Source organism: Callospermophilus lateralis, chromosome 10 (genome assembly GCF_048772815.1).
Source record: "Callospermophilus lateralis isolate mCalLat2 chromosome 10, mCalLat2.hap1, whole genome shotgun sequence".
Taxonomy (NCBI): domain Eukaryota; kingdom Metazoa; phylum Chordata; class Mammalia; order Rodentia; family Sciuridae; genus Callospermophilus; species Callospermophilus lateralis.
This window is the reverse complement of record NC_135314.1, coordinates 43,794,807-43,817,390: the sequence shown is the minus strand read 5'-3', so window position 1 is coordinate 43,817,390 and position 22,584 is coordinate 43,794,807. Positions and strand designations below refer to the sequence as shown.

Sequence of the window (22,584 nt, the reverse complement as noted above, 5' to 3'; positions counted from 1 at the left end):
GTACCATTATGTTACATTACCAAAAATGGCAAAATCACACCAGGGGAGATTCTAAAATTGCAGATTCAAATGCCCTACAAAGATTCATTGAATTTAAATCTCCTGAGATGTAGCTCCAGGATTGGCATTTTTAAAATTACTTTCAACACAGTTAGTCAATATGTTGAACCACCCAAAGTTTAACTCTAGCTACGGTCTTTGGATCTATTTATCAGTTTCTTAGCTATTCTATAGGGAGCCCTGGATCTCAGGCTTTGCCAAAAAACCTATCACCCAAATTCTTTGCATTGTCGGACACATTCATGGAATTCCAGAAACTTGCACTCAGGAGTTGCACAAAATAAATACTTTGGTAGAACATGTAAACCAAAATCCTCCAGTGGTAGGAATGCTACAGCAGTATTCCACAGAGGTAAGCTCTCTGAAACCCCCCTCTGACCGTAACCCAAGAGCAGCCAGGTCACCTCCAACACCATACACTTGTATGATTCTAATAAACTATTAGTTCCTCATATTCATTTTTAAACCATTTTTGTCAAACTTAAAAAAAACAAAACTCATTGAAACCCTTTAAGTGCTATTTCTCCCACCCCCCCGCCCCCAGAATATCTATGAAGGAATTCTGTGTAACGAATGGTGACCACAGAAAAAACAAGTGCCAAGATGACGAAGACTACTCTAGTTACCTTGAGTACTCAAGACACAAAGGTACTCAAGATACCTTGACCCTTCAGTGGTCTCAGGATCCACCGAACCTCCTTCACACTATCATTACACGACCTTCACGTTCACATTAGTGTGCTCCATAAGTTCAGCCGAGTCCAATGCATGGATATGATGGCTGAGCAAACTGATGTCCTCCCCCAAGAAAGAAAATGACTCTCCTAAGGTCACACACAGCTCACAGACACTGAGCCCAGTTCTCCTAGTCCCGGTCCCTTACATGCCTCCCCTGCCCCACCCACAATCTGATAATGACATCCAGGAGTTCACATCAAAAGCACAGGACACTGTGGCAAATGCAGGTCTGACCCAATGTGGATCTGCGCTGGTTCTCCCCGAGATCTCTCACTGAGCCAGTTACAGTTTTCATGCAGATTTCCTCTGAGTCTTGGCTAAATCCCAGGGAAGCACACATATCAGATCTGCTGTATATTGGCAGAACTTTGGCTTCGAACATATTTCAAATGCCTGCCATTGAACACTGGCAGCCTTGGAAAAACACTGCCAGGAAATTATTCTGGGAGGCCTAATTGTTCTATGACACTTGAGAACAAGAGGGAACGGGTGACTTTCTCTTCCAAGCTCTTCCCTCTGTGCCCAGAACCAGAACAGATGATTGCATTTCCCAGTGTGTCCCCTAAAATCGGGGAGGGAGTGCTCAGAGGCAGCCTGAATCCAGGGAGTCTTTCCTGGGCAGGGCCCTCTGCGCAGCACTGTGTGCATTTTGCCAAGTTCTTTCTCCTTTGGTTTTAAAACCTTTGTGTATTCCAAAAGAAATGCAGTCCATGTGTTTCTGATTCATTTACACTTAAATCATTAAAATGTTGTCTTGTGAGAGTTATTTGATGTCTGAGGAGCCTGAGAGTCTTTTTTAATGGGAATTTTAAAGGCGGTTTCTCTTACCCTGCCTGCAACAGAAAGCAACATTTTGTGAAAACTGTGCCTGAGTTCAAACATATGTTCTCATCTGATATACTTGTACCTGTGTTCTTGACCACAGTCTCCTGATAACGCCAGGCTTGGCAAGACCGACATTCCCGAGTGGAATGAGATTGGAGCGAAAATGGGACATGACTTACAGTGAGAGCTCAAGTCATCGGTCCCCAAAATGTGCCAGAGGAATGGTGTCTTAGAGAGAGAGTGCACACATTTGCCTCCTGGGTTTGAGTAGCAGGTAGCCCTCTGGACAACTAAGATAGCCCTTTCACAGGCATAATCTCATCTCAAGCCTCATGGCAACCTCCATTTTGCAAATGCAAAGATAAGATCAGAGATATTAATTATTATTATGCCCAAAGTATGTAATCAGCTTGGGTAAAAAGAAAAGATTATTGCTAAGTTCTGTCTGTGAGTCTAATGCTCTCCTCAAAATGAATCAAATTGGGGTTCTCGGTGAATGCTGCGTGTATGTGTGCTGTGTGTTTGAAATTCCTCATGCATTATAATATATTAGTAAGAAGCAATGATATACAATGCACAAGAGCTCAAATTCTTCCTCAAACACTATCTGTGTGACTCTGGGCAAGTTACTTAGCCTCTCTGGGCAGTTATCTCATATGGAAAATGGGAATAATATTACTATCCCCCTTTTTAAGATATAAAAATAACTGAAGACAATTAATGTGTTGTAGTAGTGGTGGGGAGTAATAAATGTACTGCTAGGTAAACTTGGCAAATTAGATAATCTCTGAGCCTGTTTCCTCATTTGTAAAAAAAAGAAAGAAAGAAAGAAAGAAAGAAAGAAAGAAATATAGAATAGTAGGACCCTCACAAGTTTGTGAAAGTAATTTAAGGAACACAGAGAAGATGCTCTAACACAGAAAAGATGCTCAATAAAACCTGTGTTTCACGCCCAAACCTGCCTTTCCATCCTCAATGTTGGTTGCTATATTGTGGAGGAAGTTCTTATAGATGGACTTATCAGTGTGGGGGGACCAATATCATAGAGAAGGTGTTTCTTATTATTCAGCTCAGCTCCGATCCAGTGTTACATTTCTCCACAAACCATCGACACAGACACGTACATGGGCCCAGGTCTTGCTATACCTCTGGAGCACCTGGCCTCCTGGCACTGAGGGATCCTTCCTAGGCTGGACTGGACCTCTGCATACTCTGAGTTGGTAAATGGCACTGATTGCTTTTAAGTGGGGAGAGACAAGTAACTAACTGCAGAACTTGGTGCTCCCACATGCTGTCTGCTAGGGGTTCGGCTCACAGGAAAACCTGTAGTCATTTGCAGACAGTCCGAGGCTTTGGCATCTGCAACATATTTTCTTCCTAAGGTAGATGCTAGCATTGCCTTCTTAGTTGGCTCTTTCTGTGTAATTAATGTTCTTTTGCTGATATCCTGAAGAAGAGCAAAAAAAAAATTTTAGACATCAGGCATGGGAGGCTGAAAAGAAATTAGACTTTGTCCCTCTCCAGCCCTCTTCCTACACACACACACACACACACACACACACAGACGGGGGGGGGGGGGGGAGCGGGAATACCTATCTGAGCTCTGAGTTGTTTTCTTTCCAATGCTGGAGTCCGCCACACAGGATAAAGGAGGGGACTGGCAGAGCAGATCTCTTAAGGAAGAAGACAGATTCCGAGTGTGTAGAAGAGCAGTGAGAGCAAAGAGAGAGAGAGAGGAGAGAGGAAAAGCCAGAGGGAGAGAGGGGGAGAGGGGATCCGTTGCAGGCAGGGGAAGGCGTGACCTGAATGGAGAATGCCAGCCAATTCCAGAGACACACAGGGACCTCAGAACAAAGATAAGACATCGCTGACACCACACCGGGGACGATCTCACAGACTAGTCCGGCAGAGGGGACCCAGGCCAGGCAGTCAGGAGCGTGCAAGGCAGGAGAATGAGGTGAGTACCAGGGCAGGAGAGGGCACTGTGCCCTTTGGGGAGCCAAGTGTCAAGTGGCCCAGAGGGTCCGTCCTCTCTCTGGGCAGGCTCACCTGCATGTCCTGTGGGTGGCCGGGGTGGAGGTTCTCTTCCACTGAAGGGGAGGCTGGATGCACGGGAGACATGCCCCTGGGAAGCTGGAGTTTGTGCAAAGCCTGCTCTGGCGGGCGCAGCTGAAGCTCGAATTTCTCCCTCTGCCAGCGCAGGGTGCTGCCTACTGGTCAATGTGACCTCCTCCTGTTGCCCACAAGGCTGATTTTTCCTTTTCCTCTTCTGCAAAGACCGTTGAGTCCTCTCTCCCAACACTTTGAGAGTTAGATATGTATTTGTGTGTTTATTTGTTCTGACCGGAAAAGAAACTGGCTTCCCACAGCCCAGCTCTGTGGTTTCAGAAGTTTTCCTGTGAAACCCCAATTTAGAAAACTCAAAACCTGTCCCCATTTTACAGTTCCCTATAAATTTCTGCATTTCTCACTGAAATCAGAGGCAGCTGGTGACATGAATCAGGCTATGAATTGCACCAAATGGCTCTTAAAGGGATACCACAATTTCTTTAAGGATCATTTGGAGTTCCGAAGCCCAGGACTTTAATCTTTAAATTCCAATTGATTTGAAGCTCTTCAACCTTTCTTATTCCTCATCTTACTTAATGTTCCTTATCAGACATTCCTTACAAGTTTTTTTCTGCAGGTCTGGAAACCCAACCACTCTAATTAGTTTTGCTATTTACAAATGTTATTGCTGCTAGAAATATACAAAAAAGTGAAAATATACAAAAAAAAAAAAAAAAAAAAAACCTCTCTCTCTATAAGTCCCTATATAGCTCTTTTCCCTTTGATTTTTCTCTAAATCGGGGGATGTTTCTGTCTGTTTCTCTTCTGCAAAGTCACCCAGCAACTTTGCTGAGTCCAGGCCAATGAGGGGCTTCGGCTGCATAACTCTGAATTCCAATTACTTGTAGTGCAGAGAGATACTCAAGACCTTAATGTTAATTCAATCATTTCATTCTTTTTAAATCCTTTGTAATTTTGAACTTGCCATCAAACTTCATTTTCCATACTTTCCCCTAAAACAAAATTGTATTTATGCCCATCTACTTTGAACCATATCTGATTCACCTGCCGAGGAAATGAACCCACCCTACCTACCACTAATGCCCCAGCTACACCAAAATTCAGGACTCACTGACAATCCTGTGTCTTTGCATATGCTTGTCCCTTAACCTAGAGCAATCCTCCTCCTTATTTTCCACCTAAAAGATCTGTTGGTTTGATCCCATTCAAATATCACTTGCTTTTCTCCGATTTCCATCCCCCAGAGCAAGCATCTCCTCCTTTGTTCTGTTCTGTGCTTTGGAGCGATGTCTCCTATTGTCTTTGGAGTACCTCCTTATTTAAATGCCGACTTCTGTGACAAGCAGGGAGATCCGTGTTTTCATCTCTGTAGGACCAGCACCTAACATAATGTCTGTTTCCTGCTAGGCATTCAATAAATATTTGTTGAATTGAACTCAATTGCTGAATAGCAAAGCAGCGACTAGAAAAGTGCTCCACTAGAAAAGTCTGTAGAGGGTCTTGCCTCACATGCTTGTAGCACTTCAGAGGTTGCAAGGCAGTTTCATGTGCACTGTGTCACCTAGACTACAGATTGGGGATGATGAAGGGTTTATGGATAAGGGAGAATAAAAGCAGTTGAGCAAGTTTCTCAAAGCCACACTGATGATCTGGAAAAGGCCCAATCTCAAACTTGGATCTTCTTTGGGCCCCGAGGACAGCATTTTTTCCCTACTTTTATGTTCCTCTAGACTCTCAGTCCTGTGCACACTAGAATGACCTGTGGTGCTTTTAAATGCTCATGCCTAGGCTCCAGCCCAAGCCAATTAAACCAGAAGCTCCTGGGAGAAGGGCTCAGGCATTAGTAGTTTTTAAATTTCCCCAAAGCCATGGATTTTAAAATTATTTTTCACAGGGTTAATTGCTTTGGCCAGCTGCCTGGGCATGATATGGGCATGGACCCAACTTCTTCTGTGAGCCTTTGTTATTCCCTTCTTCGTTGAAGCAAATTCACCATATGGTCTTGGGCATGATGTGACATCTCTTGGGGTATTCTTTTCATCACCTGTCAAATGAGGGTGGAGCGTAAGGAGCTCAACAATCCCTTCCAACTCTTCAACTTAAAAAGGGAGGCCTGGTGTTGTGTACGTTGAAGTGAGAGGAGTGAGTGGCAAGGCTAGAAAGTGCCACCTATTGCTCCGTCATATCCCCAAAGGGCATCTTCACACATCCCCAAGAGCTTGCACCCACGGAGGAGCCCATGAAATCCCAGCTCTGTATATTACTTTTGACATTTCAAGCAAATGTAGCTCAACTCTTTGATGAGCCACAGGATAGATAACAGGTGTCAGGAATTGTACAGCTGGTGCCTGGTATATGAGAAGCCAAAACCATTCAGAGGGTGTGATGGGGAATGAAATCTGCCACTTAGATTCTTCGATTTATAGCCCCTAAAGCAAGCAAGCAAGCAAGCATATGCTCAGGCCCATTATGTGAAAGGAGATATTTGCTTTGTTATGTTTGAAACTGTGTTAGATGCCAACAGGCCTTCCTCCCACACTGACCAATTGCCCACCATACATGGCAAGGGGCTTCTAGGATAGACGGGCCAGTCAGCCACCAGCCCTTGACATATTTCGGCCTGAGGAATCTGAGACACTCCTCTATGTGGTCTGGAAAAAGCAGACACAGAGAAAGTTGACCTTTCAGCCTTACGTAATCAGTCGTCGCTATTGCAGGGAAGTCCAGTTTGGGAGCCAAAGCTTATGCCTAACACCTGCTTTTTTGGGAAGCAGCATGATGGAGTAATCAGCAATAATGTTTGCCTAGGGCTGGACACTTAACCAAGTATGTTCCAAAGCTCCTGAGGACAGCAGGCCTGTGAGAAACCATTATTATCACCAGGTAATAGACAAGAAAACAAATGCAGACGTTCCACCACTTCCTTAAAATGGGTAGGATAAATAAAAGCAGGGCCTCAAGTTGATCTACTCTCCCCTCCTTGGGATGGATGAGCATAAACTCCCAGCCCTGTTAATGACAGTACGTTTCCTCACTTGAAATCTCGAGTCCTGGGCCCTGCAAGTTGAAGTTTCTGGAATGGGCCTTCCTAATTCACTGTAGAACTTGGACCTGTGCCTTCCCTGATCACTGCCTCTGAGGTCCTTCCTTCACAGATTGGTGTAAAAAAAAATATTGACAGTGGCAATTGGATTAAAATATTTTGTTTTCTTAATAGCATCCCACATGCTGCTATTGTAAGAGCCTTGGAAAAAAATATACTACTTTATTTTCTTTTTATTGAAAAAATAGCACATGGTCCTTCTAGACCAATGTGAATATTTTGCATACACAAAACTAAAAACACTCCTATTTCCATTCCACCGACAACCACTAATAATACCTTGGTGTCTATCCTTGCAGACCTTTTTATATTTATCTATTTATCTTTTATGTAAATAATACATGAAATAGCCAGATAATCTATGAATGTACTTCTCTTGCTGTGTGAATCCACTCAAAAATTCATCTGTATGCATATATACAAATATACATCTGAATGCGTGACTGGGAGTCCTGGCCCAGGAAGCAACTTCCTGATTAGCAAAGATAAAACTACTAATCCAAAAGTGCTATCACAGTTTCCCAACATTGACTTTTGTAATTCTTAGACTGGTCTGTCAGTCTCAGACTCTCTTTCCTCCCTTCCTTCTTTCATTTATAATCTACAATATATAGCAGACTCTACCCTGGATCCTTGACACATGTTATTGCTAATGCTCATATGAATCCTGTCAAGTAGGGACAATGATCCTCATTTACATATGTGGAAACTAGAACTCAGAGAAACTAGTTGCCCATGTTTTCACAGCGGTAAGTGGGAGACTTGGGAACTGAACCCAAGTACACTCAACTTCAAAGGCTGGGCCTGAAGCACTGCAGTGTGGCAGTCACTCCAATAGGGGGCTGTGGAATCTGGAGCGATGAAGAGATAATTCACAGCCCAGGAAGGAAAAATGGGACATCAGCAGATGAGCAATGAGCAGGGCATGTGCCATGGGGCTGAGGCATGGAAGGGGTTGGCCTGACTTGCACTGAGAGAGGGCTGGACAGCCAGATCAGCACCAGACCCAAAAGGGACTTGTCAGCCATTCCGAGGCAGGTGTTGTACCTGCAGACACAGTGTAGCACGATGGTGGCATCTATGTCATAGGAAACCAGCTTTGGCAGAAGATTGCTGAATGGTATAAGGGGGCCAAAAGACCAGTTAGGATGCTATAGAAATAGTCCAGGTAAGAGGGTTTAAATTAAGGAATTGACTAGAGAGGAAGAGAGATGGGTCTCCAAAACAGGCAGAAGAGTCAAAAAGATTGGGTGACGATTATATGTGGTATAAACGGCAGGAGGAATGGCAGCCTTTCAGGTTGAGGGAGCTGGTGGATGAGATCACCACTAAAAGAAATCAGAAACGAGAGCAGTAATCTGTGAGAAGACATGCTGTCCAGCCATGTTTGGATGTTTGAGTTCAAAGTCCCTGGGTGTTGGTGGGGAGCGACCATTTGCCAGTTGCTGGTGTGCAAGTGTTGACCATTAGGCTTCGACCAGCCTTGGTTACTCTGCCTCTTTATTGCGCCATCCACACTTGGCGTGTTCTGAGAGTTTTACTGAATTTCCCTTCCTGCTTTTTGCAACAGTTATCCTGGATTCTTACAGAAATGAATTAGAGGCTTTTAACCCTTGTATTAGAACCTTACCAAAGAAACTCCTTTGCTCATTCCAATTTTATTCAAGATTTTGCATGCCATGACTGATTTGGTAATGCAACACTTCTTTCAAAATATTAAATTGGTTTAAGGTCTCCAAATTCCACCACAGAGTGTAAATCTCATCCCTATATTACCATGCTATTATTACTTACATTTTAGAAAAATGCATAAAGAGTTCATGATTCCTAAAGGAAGCCAAACTGAAGAAATGAGACCAACTTTTACCTAATAATGTGGGTTACCTTTTCAATAGTAAAATAATACGGTACTTTCTGGAAAAGTTTAATACTCTTATCAAACTTTTAAAAGAGCAAAACTAGAAGCAGCGTCAGAAATCACCTAGCTCCTTCCTCCCATATTACAGACGAGGTAAGCAAGGCCCAGATGAGGGGATCTACAGCAGGGACATGCTGAGGAGTCGGTCTCCGGGCCGCTGACCCAGTTTAATGCTGGGGCCCTGCGTCCAGGAATGTAAGTGGAACCACATTCGTGTCTTTCAGGTGGCTCCTTCTCTGTCATGCTCTGTGCTTCTCCCTGTTGAAGGCTTCGTCCCACACCGTGGAGCTGAATGACATGTTTGGCCAGATCCAGTCACCTGGCTATCCGGACTCCTATCCCAGTGACTCAGAGGTGACTTGGAATATCACTGTCCCAGAGGGGTTTCGGATCAAGCTTTACTTCATGCACTTCAACTTGGAATCTTCCTACCTTTGTGAATATGACTACGTGAAGGTGAGACCACCAATGTGTTCTCTCCTGAGGCCAGGCTCTCCTCTAGGAGTTAAAGAAGTCTAGGTGGGTTAGACACTGTCTCTTCCTTCACAGGGCCACACAAGGACACAATGTGATGAATGAAGGTGGTAGGGGGTGACAAGTTCAAGCTGAGTAGGTAGAACTAGAAAAGACCATGAGGAAAACTTGGGCTAGTGCTGGGTGAGCCAGCCAAACACAACATTTTTGTTTTCTTTCTATTCTCAGGGTTGAGAGTGTAGTTCAGTGGCAGAGCGCTTGTCTAGCAAACCCAAGGCCCTGGTTTTAATCCCTTACACACACACACACGCATGCACACTTACACACAATTCTGTTCTCCAGTCTGTAATGTCTTCACTAGTTCCCACTCCAAGGTTCCAAGGCAAGAGGAACAGAGACCCCTGAGGAAGCAGCAGTCAGACAGACACATAGCCATCATTGTGCCCGAAGATGAAGTATTAGAAAGCATTGCCCAATTCCCCCAAAGAATTATCAAGTGATTGAAAAGTCCAGGGTATGCTGGAGCCCACAGGAGGAGGCAGTGCTGGAAGGCAGGGTCAGGGTGCAATTATGAAGGGTCTTGAGTGCCAGGCTAAGGAGTTGGCATTTCACCAGCAAAGGGCACGGGCAGCAAGGGAAGTTGCTATCAGAAGGGTATTTTAAAAATGTCTTAGGGGAGAGCTGAAGAGGATATAACATCCAACAATGTTTCCTAGAATCTAGAGAGTACTCATAAAAAATTGCCATGAGTGAGATGTTCTCACTTTAAAGTGGGGCAGAGGAGGATCAGAGTATTCGGAGAGATCAAGTTCATTAAAGTTGTACCTACTTTTAAAAGGCGCGTAGACCCAGGAACCTACTTTCTAAGCTCTCTCTGGCTTCCTGGGAGAGGTTCTCATCAAATAACTTCAGAGTGGATGGTATGTGTTTTTAGTATTCTTATAGTCTTATTTTCCCACAGTCATTCAGCAAAAGGTAGCCTTGTATTAGACAATGTTTTATCCACAGCAAAGTAGTGAGTTGGTAAGGTGCTTTTGAACTTATCATCTCATTTAAACCTTTTAACAAACCTATGAGATAGTAACTACTCTCCTATTTCACAACAAAGAAACAAACCCAGGAAGTTTTAGTCACTCACATTTAGTCATTGCACAGCTGGTGGATGGCAGATGCAGGTCCCAGTCCCCTTCTATGGCCTTGAATCTTATGCTCTTTTGGCCACACCAAAGAGTCCACAAGCCATGCTCCACAAGCCTCAGGAAACTACAGGTATTTCCAAGGGCACAGGATGGGGAAGACCTACTAAGAGGCGTTGTGGCCCCACCCTTCTTCAATTCATTTTATATGTGGGGTGCTGTAACTAAATATTCTGAGTCCACAGGAAATAGCCCTTGATGCTGCACGTCGGGGTTCTCAATCTCAGCACTATTGACATTTTGAGCCAGAGAATTCTGCACTTATGACAACCCAAACTGTCTCCAGACATTGTCCTAGAACACTGCCAGGTGGGGTGCTGCAGTTTTTTGGGTGCCCTGTGCAAGGAACTATCACCTTATCAGGATGCAGAAGATCTGGTCCCTTATAAAGAAAGAAGAGCCTAGAAAACATGATCTCTTGGCATTGCAAAGAAGCAATCTATTTGAGGCAACTCATGGACTAATCTGCTCCCTGAAGTGCCCTACAGATCTTGCATCTCTGAATCAGATGCATTTGTCTAATTCCTTTGGAAAAATTGGCTTCTTTGGGAAGGGGGCTTGTATTCTACTGGAATGCCCTCCTTACATGGAACTAGCCTCCCTATAGCCATGTCCCTGGCAGCCAGGGAACATGAGCAGATCTCCCCTTTTGTAGGAAGCTGCATCCTCATCAGTTGATAACTGGTGTTCACAGGGAGATAGGACCCTGCGTCCTTGTTCACACACCCATGAACAATTTCCCTCAAGAATCAAGAGCTCACAGAATGTCAGGCTGCAGAGGCCCTCTGAAAGCACATCAACTCCCAGGTTGTTGTTGTTTTAAAATTTTTTCTCCCTAGTGAACATGTTCTTCCAATGACCCTTCAATTGGGTCCAATATAGAAAAGAGACAGAAGTGGAGTTGCCCAGGGTGAAGATGACCCCGAAGCTCACTCTGCTGCCCTTCCTCCTCAGTCACTACTCTGCAGCACCTTGAGACCTTGTGGCTCGAGTATTTTTTGCTCTTGTCAAGTTCTCATTGAATGGAAGAGACTGTAGTTCTCCACCTCTGAACTCTGGATTAATCCAGAAATCTTATACACATAGTGAAACCTGTTCATTTTTTCAAATTTCCTTCCCATCCCCAGGCTCTAGCTCTTTTTCTGGCTTTGAATGAGAGAGAAGGTGGTCTCTTTCCATTTGAATAAAAAGCATGAGCAAGTGTGCCATGTGACTCAGGATAAGTCAACACCACTCTCCAAAACTCTGTTATATCACCTGTCAATGAGAAGGTGTATGAGATGATCCCTAAGGTACCTTAAATTCCAGAATTCTAATTTTAATTCTTATTGCCAGAATTTCTCAGATGAACCCACTAAGCCCTCATTATCCTAGATAGGATAATCCCAGAAAACAGTAATACCATGTTTACTGCAGCCAATTCTCAAAGTACCATGGCTATTAACACTCTGGTTAAAGCTTAGAGTCTGCTGAAGATGTCTTAGTGGCACATTATTTGAGTAGAACATGTAAATATATCCTACCACGACTGTCCTTTAAAAGGCATTTTAAATATGACTGATTTTCCTTTGGTGGATTAGATCCCCTGTTTTAAGGCTTTTTACTTCCTGACTGAATTCCCCTGCAGCTGAGGAGTGGACTTTAAAGGACCTTCCAGCTCATAGGTATCCTTTCCAGCCCAATCCAAGCCCACCATCTGCCCCTCCCACCCAGGCCCATCCCAGGGGCCATGGCAGAACTGCTGACTGCACAACAGTAGCTTGAATAAGAACAGGATCCCAGTCCAGGGCTGTGGACGGGATGTTCACATTTATGAAAATTCTTCCCCAGCCTGGTTTCCCGCGGTCCTCGGTCTTCAAGGCACGTGCACATCTGCACAGCATTATCTGCTTCCTTGGAATGAGGCTGCTGCTGTGGATTTCTGAAGTGCAGCGATGAGGCCTATGATCGCAGCTGGCTGGTGCTACAGGCAAAGGGCAGAGCACAGGCACTGGTGTGGGGATGGGAGGTCTAGGTCCTGCTAGTCATTCTGTACTAATTGACCATGGACACATGACTACTACTGGAGGGGACTCTTTCCTACTCTGTCAAATGCAAGGAGTTGGGCCAGATGGTGTCTAAGGTCTACCTAACACTGATATTCTATGCATCTAAGACCTTAGAAATCAAGGTCTACCTCCATCATCGTCATGTCCAAAACCTGGGGAAGAGCAATTCACTGGCCAGCATCATTCCTGGATTAGAATTTACATCTTAAGATACTCAGTCTTTTAAAAAAAAAAAAAATTAATGAATTTATTAGTGGATTACCATCTTGTGAATGATTAGGATTTTAAGTTGTAATATAAGGCAAATACCGCCTATGGTCAAATGTATGCTTAAAAATCCCCTAAGTATAAAAGAATCTTTTAACATGTCAAGAAGGGACATTATTTTTCTGTAATGGAACAAACTACAGTTCCTCTGGTTGACCACCAGATGAAATGGTTGACTTAGAAAGGAGCCGCAGGGCACTAGTTACAGAAAAAGGCATAATTATTTAGAAACCAGAAGCCCCAAGAGAACAGCAGATTCATACATGTCATTTTCAAGTTCACTTCATCGCATCTGTTCATTGAAAAAGGGGGCATGGATCACCTAATTTGGTGTCTCTCTCTCTCTCTCTCTCTCTCTCTCTCTCTCTCTCTCTCATTGTGCATAAATTCAGTTGATATCTGTTTAATGCTCTTATGATGCAACGCCACTATTCTATTAGCCTGTCCTTGATGAAATCAACATTTCTCCCATCCTTCCCACTTAGCCTTAGTTCCAATTCTTATTCTTCTTACCTAGTCTACTGCAATACCTCCCAAAGTCTACCAGGTATCTGATTTAGTCCATGCTTCACATATATCCAGAGGATTCTTAAACATTGCTTTGATTGCACCACTCTGAAAACCTTTCATTTTCTATCATGAAATCCAAGCATTCTATTGAAAACCTATCCTACGCTGCACACTTTACCCAAACTGTCCCCACAAGGATAACTAAGGTAGCCCTGCCCTCCAGGAATTTGATTTCATAGTATGTAATGAGATAATCACATAATTGATAAATTAAAGTCAAACAAAGCAGCATAAAGGGCATAAGACAACATATATATTAGGGAGTGGTCATTTCTGTGTGATCAGGAAAGCCTTCAGAAACAATTGATGCTTCTATTAAGTCCTGAAGGATACATAGGAATTCAACAGTGTGCTTCCTTACATGGGGTATCTCAGCAGAGCCACCATGGTATGGAGGATGGAATGAGGCAGTTTTGATGTGTTTTAGGGAGGTACAAGAGAAAAGCCCAGAAAGATCACCTAGGGAGAGACTAAGAAATGGTTGGTAAATGTGGGCCTCAGCACACACACCCAAATTCACAAATACACAGGTTGAATTAATCCTTCATTTGTATGTTATTGACCAGCCTAGAATTGTGTGGCTTTATGTTTTGAAAACAAACAAACAATAACAGCAACAAAATGAATAATGTCAACATAAAATTTCTAATCTCACACAAAATTTTGCATCTCTACATCTGGCAATTCTGATGGTGTCCCATATGACAACACAGCTGGACCAAGTAGATGCAGCTCCCCGTAGGTAAGTCCCCGACTCTGGACAGCTCCCACAGGCCAAAGCTTCCTCACCTCTTTCCTGCTTCTCATACCGTGAAGAACATGAAATATTTTCCCCCAGTGCTCTACAAAAAGCAGAAGAGGTGAAAGCGATTGAGGACAGGAAAAAATCCGTGAAGATATTGTTTGAGAAGAATATCACTGTGCATTTCCTGTGCTGTATGTTTCTGTCTAAATAGCACAAAGCAGCCTGTTTCCCTCACCTGTACTCTGTGTCTAGCATCTTTTGGCATTTCAGTCTAGAGGATCCAATTAGAAGTTATGAAATGTTTGGGGGCAGGAGACAGGACACAGGTGACACAATTAGGGGTATGTCTGAGGAATTTTGATCTGGAAAAATAGGTAAGGAGAGTTAAAAGAGTAAAGCCAAAGAAATTGGAGTCGTTGAAAAGGTCATGTTGGGGTGTGTATTGAATAGATTGAATGAGGTGCCAGTTGAACCTAACATGTGTTTCAAGGAACCCCAGGAGATCTAGGGGCACGGTGGAAGCCCAGGCAGAGATCCATGCAGGTAAATGTCACAGGGACTGGCTGTGCACCGGTGAGGGAGAAGGAGGAATCAGAGGTTTCACAGTCAGGTTAGGAAAACAGAGTGCTACTCTCCCAGCAATGGAGATCGGGAACACTAATGAAGCCAGAATTAAAGATAGGCAGTCGGATAGGTGAATCGGGTTGGATCAAAGAAATGAGGTCAATTTGGGTCCAGGAAAGTTGGAGACTGCCCCTGAGGGATTGAAATGCTAATGCTTCAGAGCCCTTCCTCCACCCTTATCAAGATAACCTGCCCCTGCTCCAACCTGTTGCTGAGGTAACCTGTCCCAGGGATTGTCCCTCCCTATGGAGAGTTGTAAACATTGTTCATTAATGTACCCTGTACCCCCTTCCTGCCATGATCACTCCACCTTGTCTCTCCAGCTCATCTGTTTCTCACTTTTGGGGCATTCCACCAGAGCATCTCCTGGGCCTCTGTCACCTACTCAGGAAAAAGAGAGATAAGGGGGAAGAGAGCAGGAGAACAAAGAAAATCTATGATGTGTAAAAAAGGTAGAACACCCTCACTTCTTGGGAGACCAGGATACCAACCTTGGCCCCCTTCTTCCTCCTGAAAAGTCTATGTTACCCCTTTTAAAATAAACCCTGCTTTATATGCTTGCCTCCGCATGCTTCTCTAGAGTTATGCTTCAACATGTGAGGGAGCTGAACTCATCACCAGCAACCAGCAGTATCATGAAGAGGACAAGTAGATTTAGAGAGCTATGAAAGTGTGCGGAAGTGCACTGAGTTTGGAACCCAGCTGTCTGGGAAATGCTGGCACAGATTTTGAGACAGGGCTTAAAGACCCATAAGGGCAAAATTCTGCCTCTGCCACTAAGGAGTGAAGATCCCTTTGGCCAAGCTTCTCCATCTCCCTGAGCATGAGCTTTGTCATCAGTAGAAAAAAAGTTCACAGTGGATACAGCATGTTTCTCACAGATTATGAGAGGGCGTAAATAAATTGATGGCTGTAGGTTGAATCAACACTGCGAAAGACAGTGGCGCTCCACGGTTTGGGCCCAGGATTTAGAGAGAGTCAGAGTCAAGGACAGGTCCTACATCTGCCTGGGGCTAATGCTTCACCTCCCGCTGGTTCCCTTTCCCCATCTGTAAAATGGGGATAATCATGATTCCCCTCTTGTGGGCTAATTGTGAATGCTTAATGAGTTAAGAGCTTGAATCACATATGCCTGAAACATATGCTGTTAGCTCAATAAATGTGATTGAACTGGCAGTGATGGTGGTGGTATGAGTAATGAAGTGCCTGCCTGGCATCCCTAGGTGCTTGATGAACGTCATTTTTCTCCTCTGTTCCAACTCCCCCAACAACTAGCAGTACATGACGGTGATCTCATCACTCAGTGCTTCCAATCAATTCATGGAAGTGCCCTTTGAAAGAATTGCTAGAACACAGGAGGCTGTTCATTTGTCCTGTGTGTTTACCTTGTGGCCTCACAAGTTTTATGGCAGTTTCTAGTGAGTCACCTCATTCGATTCTCATGGGATAGGGAGAGTAGGGATTATTATGCTTAACTTCCAGAAATGGAAACGGAGGTACAAATGGATTTGTCCAAGTTTCTACAGAAAAGCCAGATCTGCATCTTTAGTGCTCATACTCCCAAGTCATGGTTCTGTCTCTCTAAAGGGCCCTTCTTGGGAAGGTTGTATTCTGGAAAGGACCTTGCTAGGTTTCCTGGCCAGGCATTATGTCTAAGACAACAGTGCCTGCCATAGTGATTTAGTAATGTTTACAAAAGGACCTTGAGGGTTCTTAAGGGTCCCAATGACGTCTATATTTTGTTAGAGGACTTTCTTTTATTCTGACTTTAAGAGAAAAAATATTTTACAAAAAATAATAAGGAATGGAGTCTGAGCTACAAACAATGGGAAAGTGGTCTTTTTACCTGGGCTCAAGGTCAACCCCACTGACTGCAGTCTCATGAGTTCAAGGCCCATGTCTGTGTTTTCTCCAGTAGCAAACACAATCCTGGGGAAGGATAGGAAATGACATACTGTGTGTGAAGCAAAGGACTCCGATCTGGAAATCAGTCACTGTCTCCTGCGGAGACCTTAGGAAAGTCCCAGGTTCATTCGGGCCTCAGTTTCCCCAGTGAGAGAATTGGATTAAGTGACCTCTCTAAGCCCTTCCAATTCTGCTGGCCAGTGACCCCCAGTGCATTGCCCCTTCCCCGGGGCCATATCCGTCAGTCTGCAATCTGCTGTGTAGTTGAGAGATAAATCTTCTGAACGGGATCCTAATTCTGTGCAGTCCTCTGTTTACTTAGAACTGCACTGACCCCAGCCACAGCAGCAGCTCTGTTAATTCTCTGGGAGTGGACAGGAGGCCTTGGCCCCAGAAGGAAATGAGAAATAGATGAAAGTTTCTCATGAATTTCAATTGTACTCCCCAGCAGGCTTCTCCCCTCCAATGACACCAGGTCCCAAACACCAATTCCAGCCGATTCAGAAGAATCAGGAAGTGAAAATGAGCTTCCTGAAAGTGTGAAGAAAGCACTTTTTATGCAGGAAGTGTGAACAGCAGGAGATCTTGGGTGCTGCAAAACAGAGGGAAGGGGCTCAAGCTGGGCCAGGGAATGCAGTGAGTGTGGAGGGCAAATATGTGAAGAGTGCTCTGGGGGGAGGGGGGCACAGAGGCACACATGCGTGTGCTTGTGCTCACAAAGAACACTCCTGGAAACATCTCGGTAAAAAAAACAGAGCCTGGATTTACCTTTTGGAGCCAAAAGATAGGGAAAGAGAGGTTTTTATTTATTCAACATGTATTTATTGAGTAACCTACAATTTATTAGGGCATAGAATACCACAGCAATTAGGACAGAGATCCCTGCCAGTGAGGGGTTTGCACACTAAACAAACTCACAAGCGAATCGGTGATGACTAAGTTGATAGGCAAAGAAATGAAATCGAGCAAATAAAGGGGGTCTGCATAGGCTTAGGAGGGTTTTATGATTTTAATGTGGTAGGCAGACTAGGCCTCAAGGAGGTGACCTTTAAGTCAAAACTTGAAGAAGGGGAGGAAGTCAGCCATGTGCTTTCTGGAGAAAAAGCATTCCAACAAGAGGGGATAGGCCCTTAGGTGGGAAAGAGCCTGATGGGTTTGAAGAACACCAGGATGGTAGTATGGCTGGAGGGTAGAGTGAGGGTTGAAGACAAACAGGCACAGGTGGGAGGTAGAGAAGAGGCCGGGAATGGGGTCCTGCAAAATGCTGTCAGGTAATGATGGAATTCATAAGCTGCTTCCATCCCTGAGTCTCCTTTGACCCCGTGACTCTTAGAGGACAGCATCAATGCCCACCTTTTATGTCTGAGAAAACCCATGCCTGGAGATGGTGATGTGTCTACCTATAAATGATTAGCAGCCACACTGGGGCAGGGGAGAAGGGGAGGAGAAAAGTGTACCTTGTACCTTGCCACACCACTTGCCATCCTGATACAGTACACATTAATTACCTCAAGAGTGCGGATCACAGAGCAACAGTAACATAATCAGGAAGTCATGAATTTCCATATAATTTATTTGTTTCTAATACAGTTGATTTAAGTATAAGTTTTAAGGGTAGCAAAATCCCCCAAAAGTTGTCAGTCGGCTCTTCTAATTGAGGAGCTCCCAGCTCTCACATACTACTGTCTGGGGAGATGGAAGTGACATCCCAGTGGCAGAGCTGCTACCAGAACCCAAGGTCCTTTGGTCCCTATTACAGTGCCCTTGAAGAATTTCTGTGCAATGAAACTGCTTTGCTGGACGCTGCTCCACCCGTGGCAGGTCCCTTCTGTGCCCAGCACTGGCCTTATCACTGCCTCCACCGAGTCCCGACTGTGACATACCTTGAGCCCAGCAGCCTCCACCGCAGAGGAACACAGCAACCCTTTGTTCAGAGCTATTTTCCTGTCAGCCTCAGAGTTGCCCAAGAGATTTGCATGTGAATGAGCCAGTGGCTCTGAAGTCCCAAAGGGGTGGGATGGAGGAGTCTGAGCCATTCACCAGCTGAAGAGAGTGTAAATCCTCCTTGGCCCTCCTTCCCAGTCACAGTTCCCAGACTCTTCCCCGCCCAGCCCCTCCGTATCCCTATTCCCGCTGAGACGGTGGGCACCACTGGTTTCCCACCTGCGGGATGCCCGCTTCCCAGGCTCTGGGCAGGACCCCTCCCTACCAGCTCTTTCTTCTCTCGCTGCCCCTGCTGCCCTTTTCTGTCCAGCCCTCCCTGAGAGGGGGCCATTTTTCCTGGCAGCAGTGGGAATCCTGGACTCTCAGGACCTGCGGGAGCTCTTTCTCAGGCCCCCTCATTCTTTATGGTGTCTCACTTGTGCATGTACACAATACCTTCTTAGGGGCTCACCCAGCTCTATTGGGGGGTTTTTACTCTGATTAACAAATACCAAATAAGAACAATGTCCTGGAAAGAGCAGTACAACTGGGCCTTCATCTTGGCTCTGCCATGTGACTTTGAATGAGTCTTAGTTTCTCCACCAAGAAAGGAATGGTATAGATTTAAAGGCCTTGAGTGCCCTTTGCAGCTCTGACCTTCTGTAGTTTGATTCCAACTATTGAACCAGATCTGAGAGTCAAGATATGTGGATTTTTTCTCCTAGGCTCTGTGGCCCTGGGGAAGTCACATCACCTCTCTGGGCTCAGAATTACAATGTTTGCTTGAAGTACATTTATTATACGATTGTTATTAGGAGCAAATAAATAGTGAAGGTGAAATGTTCCATTAACTAGAAAGAAGGAGGCATTATGATATTATGACTATCGTTACCATCATCATTACTATTATTTATTCACTGTGATCAAATGTCTTGGGCCAGGATTGCAGCTTCAACAGCCAGCACCTCTTATCTAAGCTCAACTGCAGTCTCAGATCTGTTATTGTTACTTACATGGCTTCCAAGAGCCTCTGAAATGTAGCTCAAAAAACAACATACAGCCAAGTGTGGTGGTGCACATCTATAATCCCAGCAGCTTGGGAGGCTGAGGCAGGAGGCTTGCAAGTTCAAAACAAGTCTCCACAGTTTAGCAAGGCCCTAAGCAACTTAGTGAGACCCTGTCTCAAAGTAAAATACAAAAAAATGGGCTGGGGATGTGGCTCAGTCATTCAGTGCCCTCTGGTTCATTCCCGGGCACCCCTACCCTCTGCAAGAAAACCCCAACACATATCAGGTGCATCTTTTTTTTTTTTTTTTCCTAGACTCAGATTCTTGCCTGGTATCTGATACTTTAAATTTCCTCCTACCTATGCTCTATAACTGAAATTTGAGGCTACCTGGCAAATAGCAAGATTGAGCCAATCAATCTTTGGACTCAATTCCTAGGGTCCCCGGATGGACTTTTAGGGAAGGTAAGCTCAGGAATACAGAATATTCACCTGTGAGCAGGAGTCCCGTGCCCAGGGCTACTATTAGTCTACATTCACACATCTAGAAAAATTATTGGAAGCACAGGAAAGTAAAGAGAGAGATTCCTAAACACTAAACTAGCCTTCTGTGGACAAAAGCCTTCAGAGATCTCTTCATTACTCTGGTCATCTCTTATACAAAAAAATACTTTCCCTTGCCATCCATCCCCAGAATCATTGGAAAGCTTTGCAAAGTGCAAGGAGTCAAGCAGACCTAAATAGCCATCAGCCACATGAGGAGGCTGGCTGGGAGGTTTCTCTACGTCCCCTTCCAGTGCTGATGGCTTCAGTAAGATTAGTAATGAAGAAGTGAAATCTAGAAAGTGGTACATCCAGGAAGAATTTGGATCTCTAAATGAGACACACAAAGTTATCCAGGCCCCACTACCTGGACCCCAGAGTGGGTCTTCCTGTGGCTGGATCTCAGCAGTCCTTTTCATACTGATTTTCTGAGTGCTAACTACATTCCAGCATTTCACATGTACTGACTCATGACATATGCACAACAGTCCCGTGACACAAATACCACTATTTTCACTATTTGAGAAAACCTGTATACAGAGTATACTATTTTCTTAACAACCATAACCACCACAATCCAAGTGTCTTAAAACAGCAAGAACTTATTCTTATGTAGTTCTAGAAGCTGGAACTCTGGGATCAGGGTGTCAGCAGGGCCCTGTTCTCTCTGAAGGTACTAGGGGAAAATTCTTGCCTCATCTGGCTTTCTGCAGGTTGTAGGCCGTCCTTGGCATTTCTTAGCTCAAGGCAGCAAAAACTCCAATCTCTGCCTCTGTCTTTGTATGACTGAATTTCCCTCTATGTGTTTTTATGTGGCAATTTTTGTCTTTTTTGTAAGGACGCCAGTCATTGGGTCAGGGCCCACCCTGCCTCTATGTGGTATCATCTTGGCTGGATTATGTCCACAAAAGGAAACTTCCATAAAGTTCACATTCAGAGATACCAGGATTAGACTTCAACATCTTTCGGAAGACACAATTCTCTCTGTGACATAGAGAGTATAAGTGCTTTTCCAACCTCTAATAGTTGGCGAAGATCACATGCAACCCATATGAAAACAGGGTACCACATGATCTAGTATCAATAAGGGGCTACAGCCTAAGAAGTAGACAACTTTAAAAATTAAAAGCAATTCACAGTTGCACTCACCCTAAGTAAAGCAAAAGGCAGCAGTGGTGTTCTCATTGCAAACTTTCTTAAGTATCCAATATCAATCCTCTGTGTGTATGTGTTTGTGTGCGTGTGTCTGTCTGTCTGTCCTCTCTCTCACCCCACCCTTCCCAGAGACTTCCCTTGAAGACTTCCCAAAGTCTTCATGATCTCCAGACTAAGAAATTCTTTTTTCTTTCCTAATCTGCGGTGGTTTGGATATAAAGTACACCCTGAATACTTACGTGTTGAAAGTGTGGTTCCCAAGACAGCCATGTTCAGAGGTGGGGATCTGGGGAAATGACAGGATCATAAGGCTCTGACCTCATTAATGGATTAATCCATTGAGGGATTTGCATTGATGGCGTATGGCAGGTGGTAGAAAATGCAGGCAGTGGGACTTACTTGGAGGAAGGAGGTAACTGGGGATATGCAATGACCCCTTCTTCTTGCTCTTTCTCTCTGCTTCCTGACTCCTGTGTGCCGAGCAGCTTTGCTCTGCCCTCACCATTCTGCCATGATGTTCTGCCTCACCTCAGGCACAAAGTAAAGGAGCCAGCTGACAATGGACTGAAACCTCTGAAATGATGAGCCAAAAGGAAACTTTCCTCCTTTAAGTTACTTTTATCTGACATTTTTGTCACAGAGGCAGAAAGCTAACTAACACATCATCCATCCATTTGTACCCAACCACTCACTTGCTCTTGGATCACAATCATAAAATCTGCCCCGTAGCCTGGCCATACATTGTCAAACAGGAATTTTACTTATTCTGAGCTTCTTGATTGTATTATCAGCATTTTATTGTTTACAAATAAAAGGTTTCCCCCTGTTATTCAACTCTGTTGGGACCAAATGGGTAGGAAAAAATGAAAGGAGGTAACAGTGATAAGAGCTGTCCTGCACACCATTTCCCACAAGGTAGGGAGGACTCTGGTAATGACAAAAGATGAGGGACCCTGGATTTCCAGTCTGGGTTAGTTGCCCTCCTGTGTGTTCCTTTGGTTTGTTGAACAGAACTGACTAATTTTATACCATTTGGAAGAAGACAGAGGAAGCATCCTTGGGCCCAAGTGGGAAAACAGAGGAAAAAGAAAAATCTTCTACAATTCCACTAGCCATTGTTGACAGTTTGCATACATTCCTTTCACATTTTACTTTTGACGCATGCTATCAACATATACAATTTTATTTTGTTTTTTCACTTAGCAGGAATCACCTAGTGAGAATATTTCTAGATCATCATAAATTCTCTAGTAATGTGATAATTAATGGCTACCTGTTGTTTGCTAAATGAATGTCAATTGATGCCTCTAGAATTAGATATCCATATTTTTCTCATTTTCTATTATATATTTTTGATTACTTCATCTTTGTTCATGAAAGTTTTTTTTTTTTCCATGTTTGGAATATATTCCCC

At 44.2% G+C, this 22,584-nt stretch overlaps 1 protein-coding gene across 4 annotated transcripts in view; it reads left to right on the top strand.

Moving 5' to 3' along the window:
- Nucleotides 1–3,249: 3,249 nt before the first annotated feature.
- The window catches only part of Masp1 (MBL associated serine protease 1), a 64,650-nt gene continuing 45,315 nt past the window's right edge, over nt 3,250–22,584 (top strand). The window contains exons 1-2 of one of the 4 annotated variants that reach the window (XM_076869042.2): nt 3,250–3,580; nt 8,939–9,170. In XM_076869042.2, the coding sequence (XP_076725157.1) occupies nt 3,576–3,580; nt 8,939–9,170 (237 nt within the window). In that variant the 5' untranslated portion in view covers nt 3,250–3,575. The other 3 variants (XM_076869041.2, XM_076869044.2, XM_076869043.2) reach the window with 3 other exon arrangements.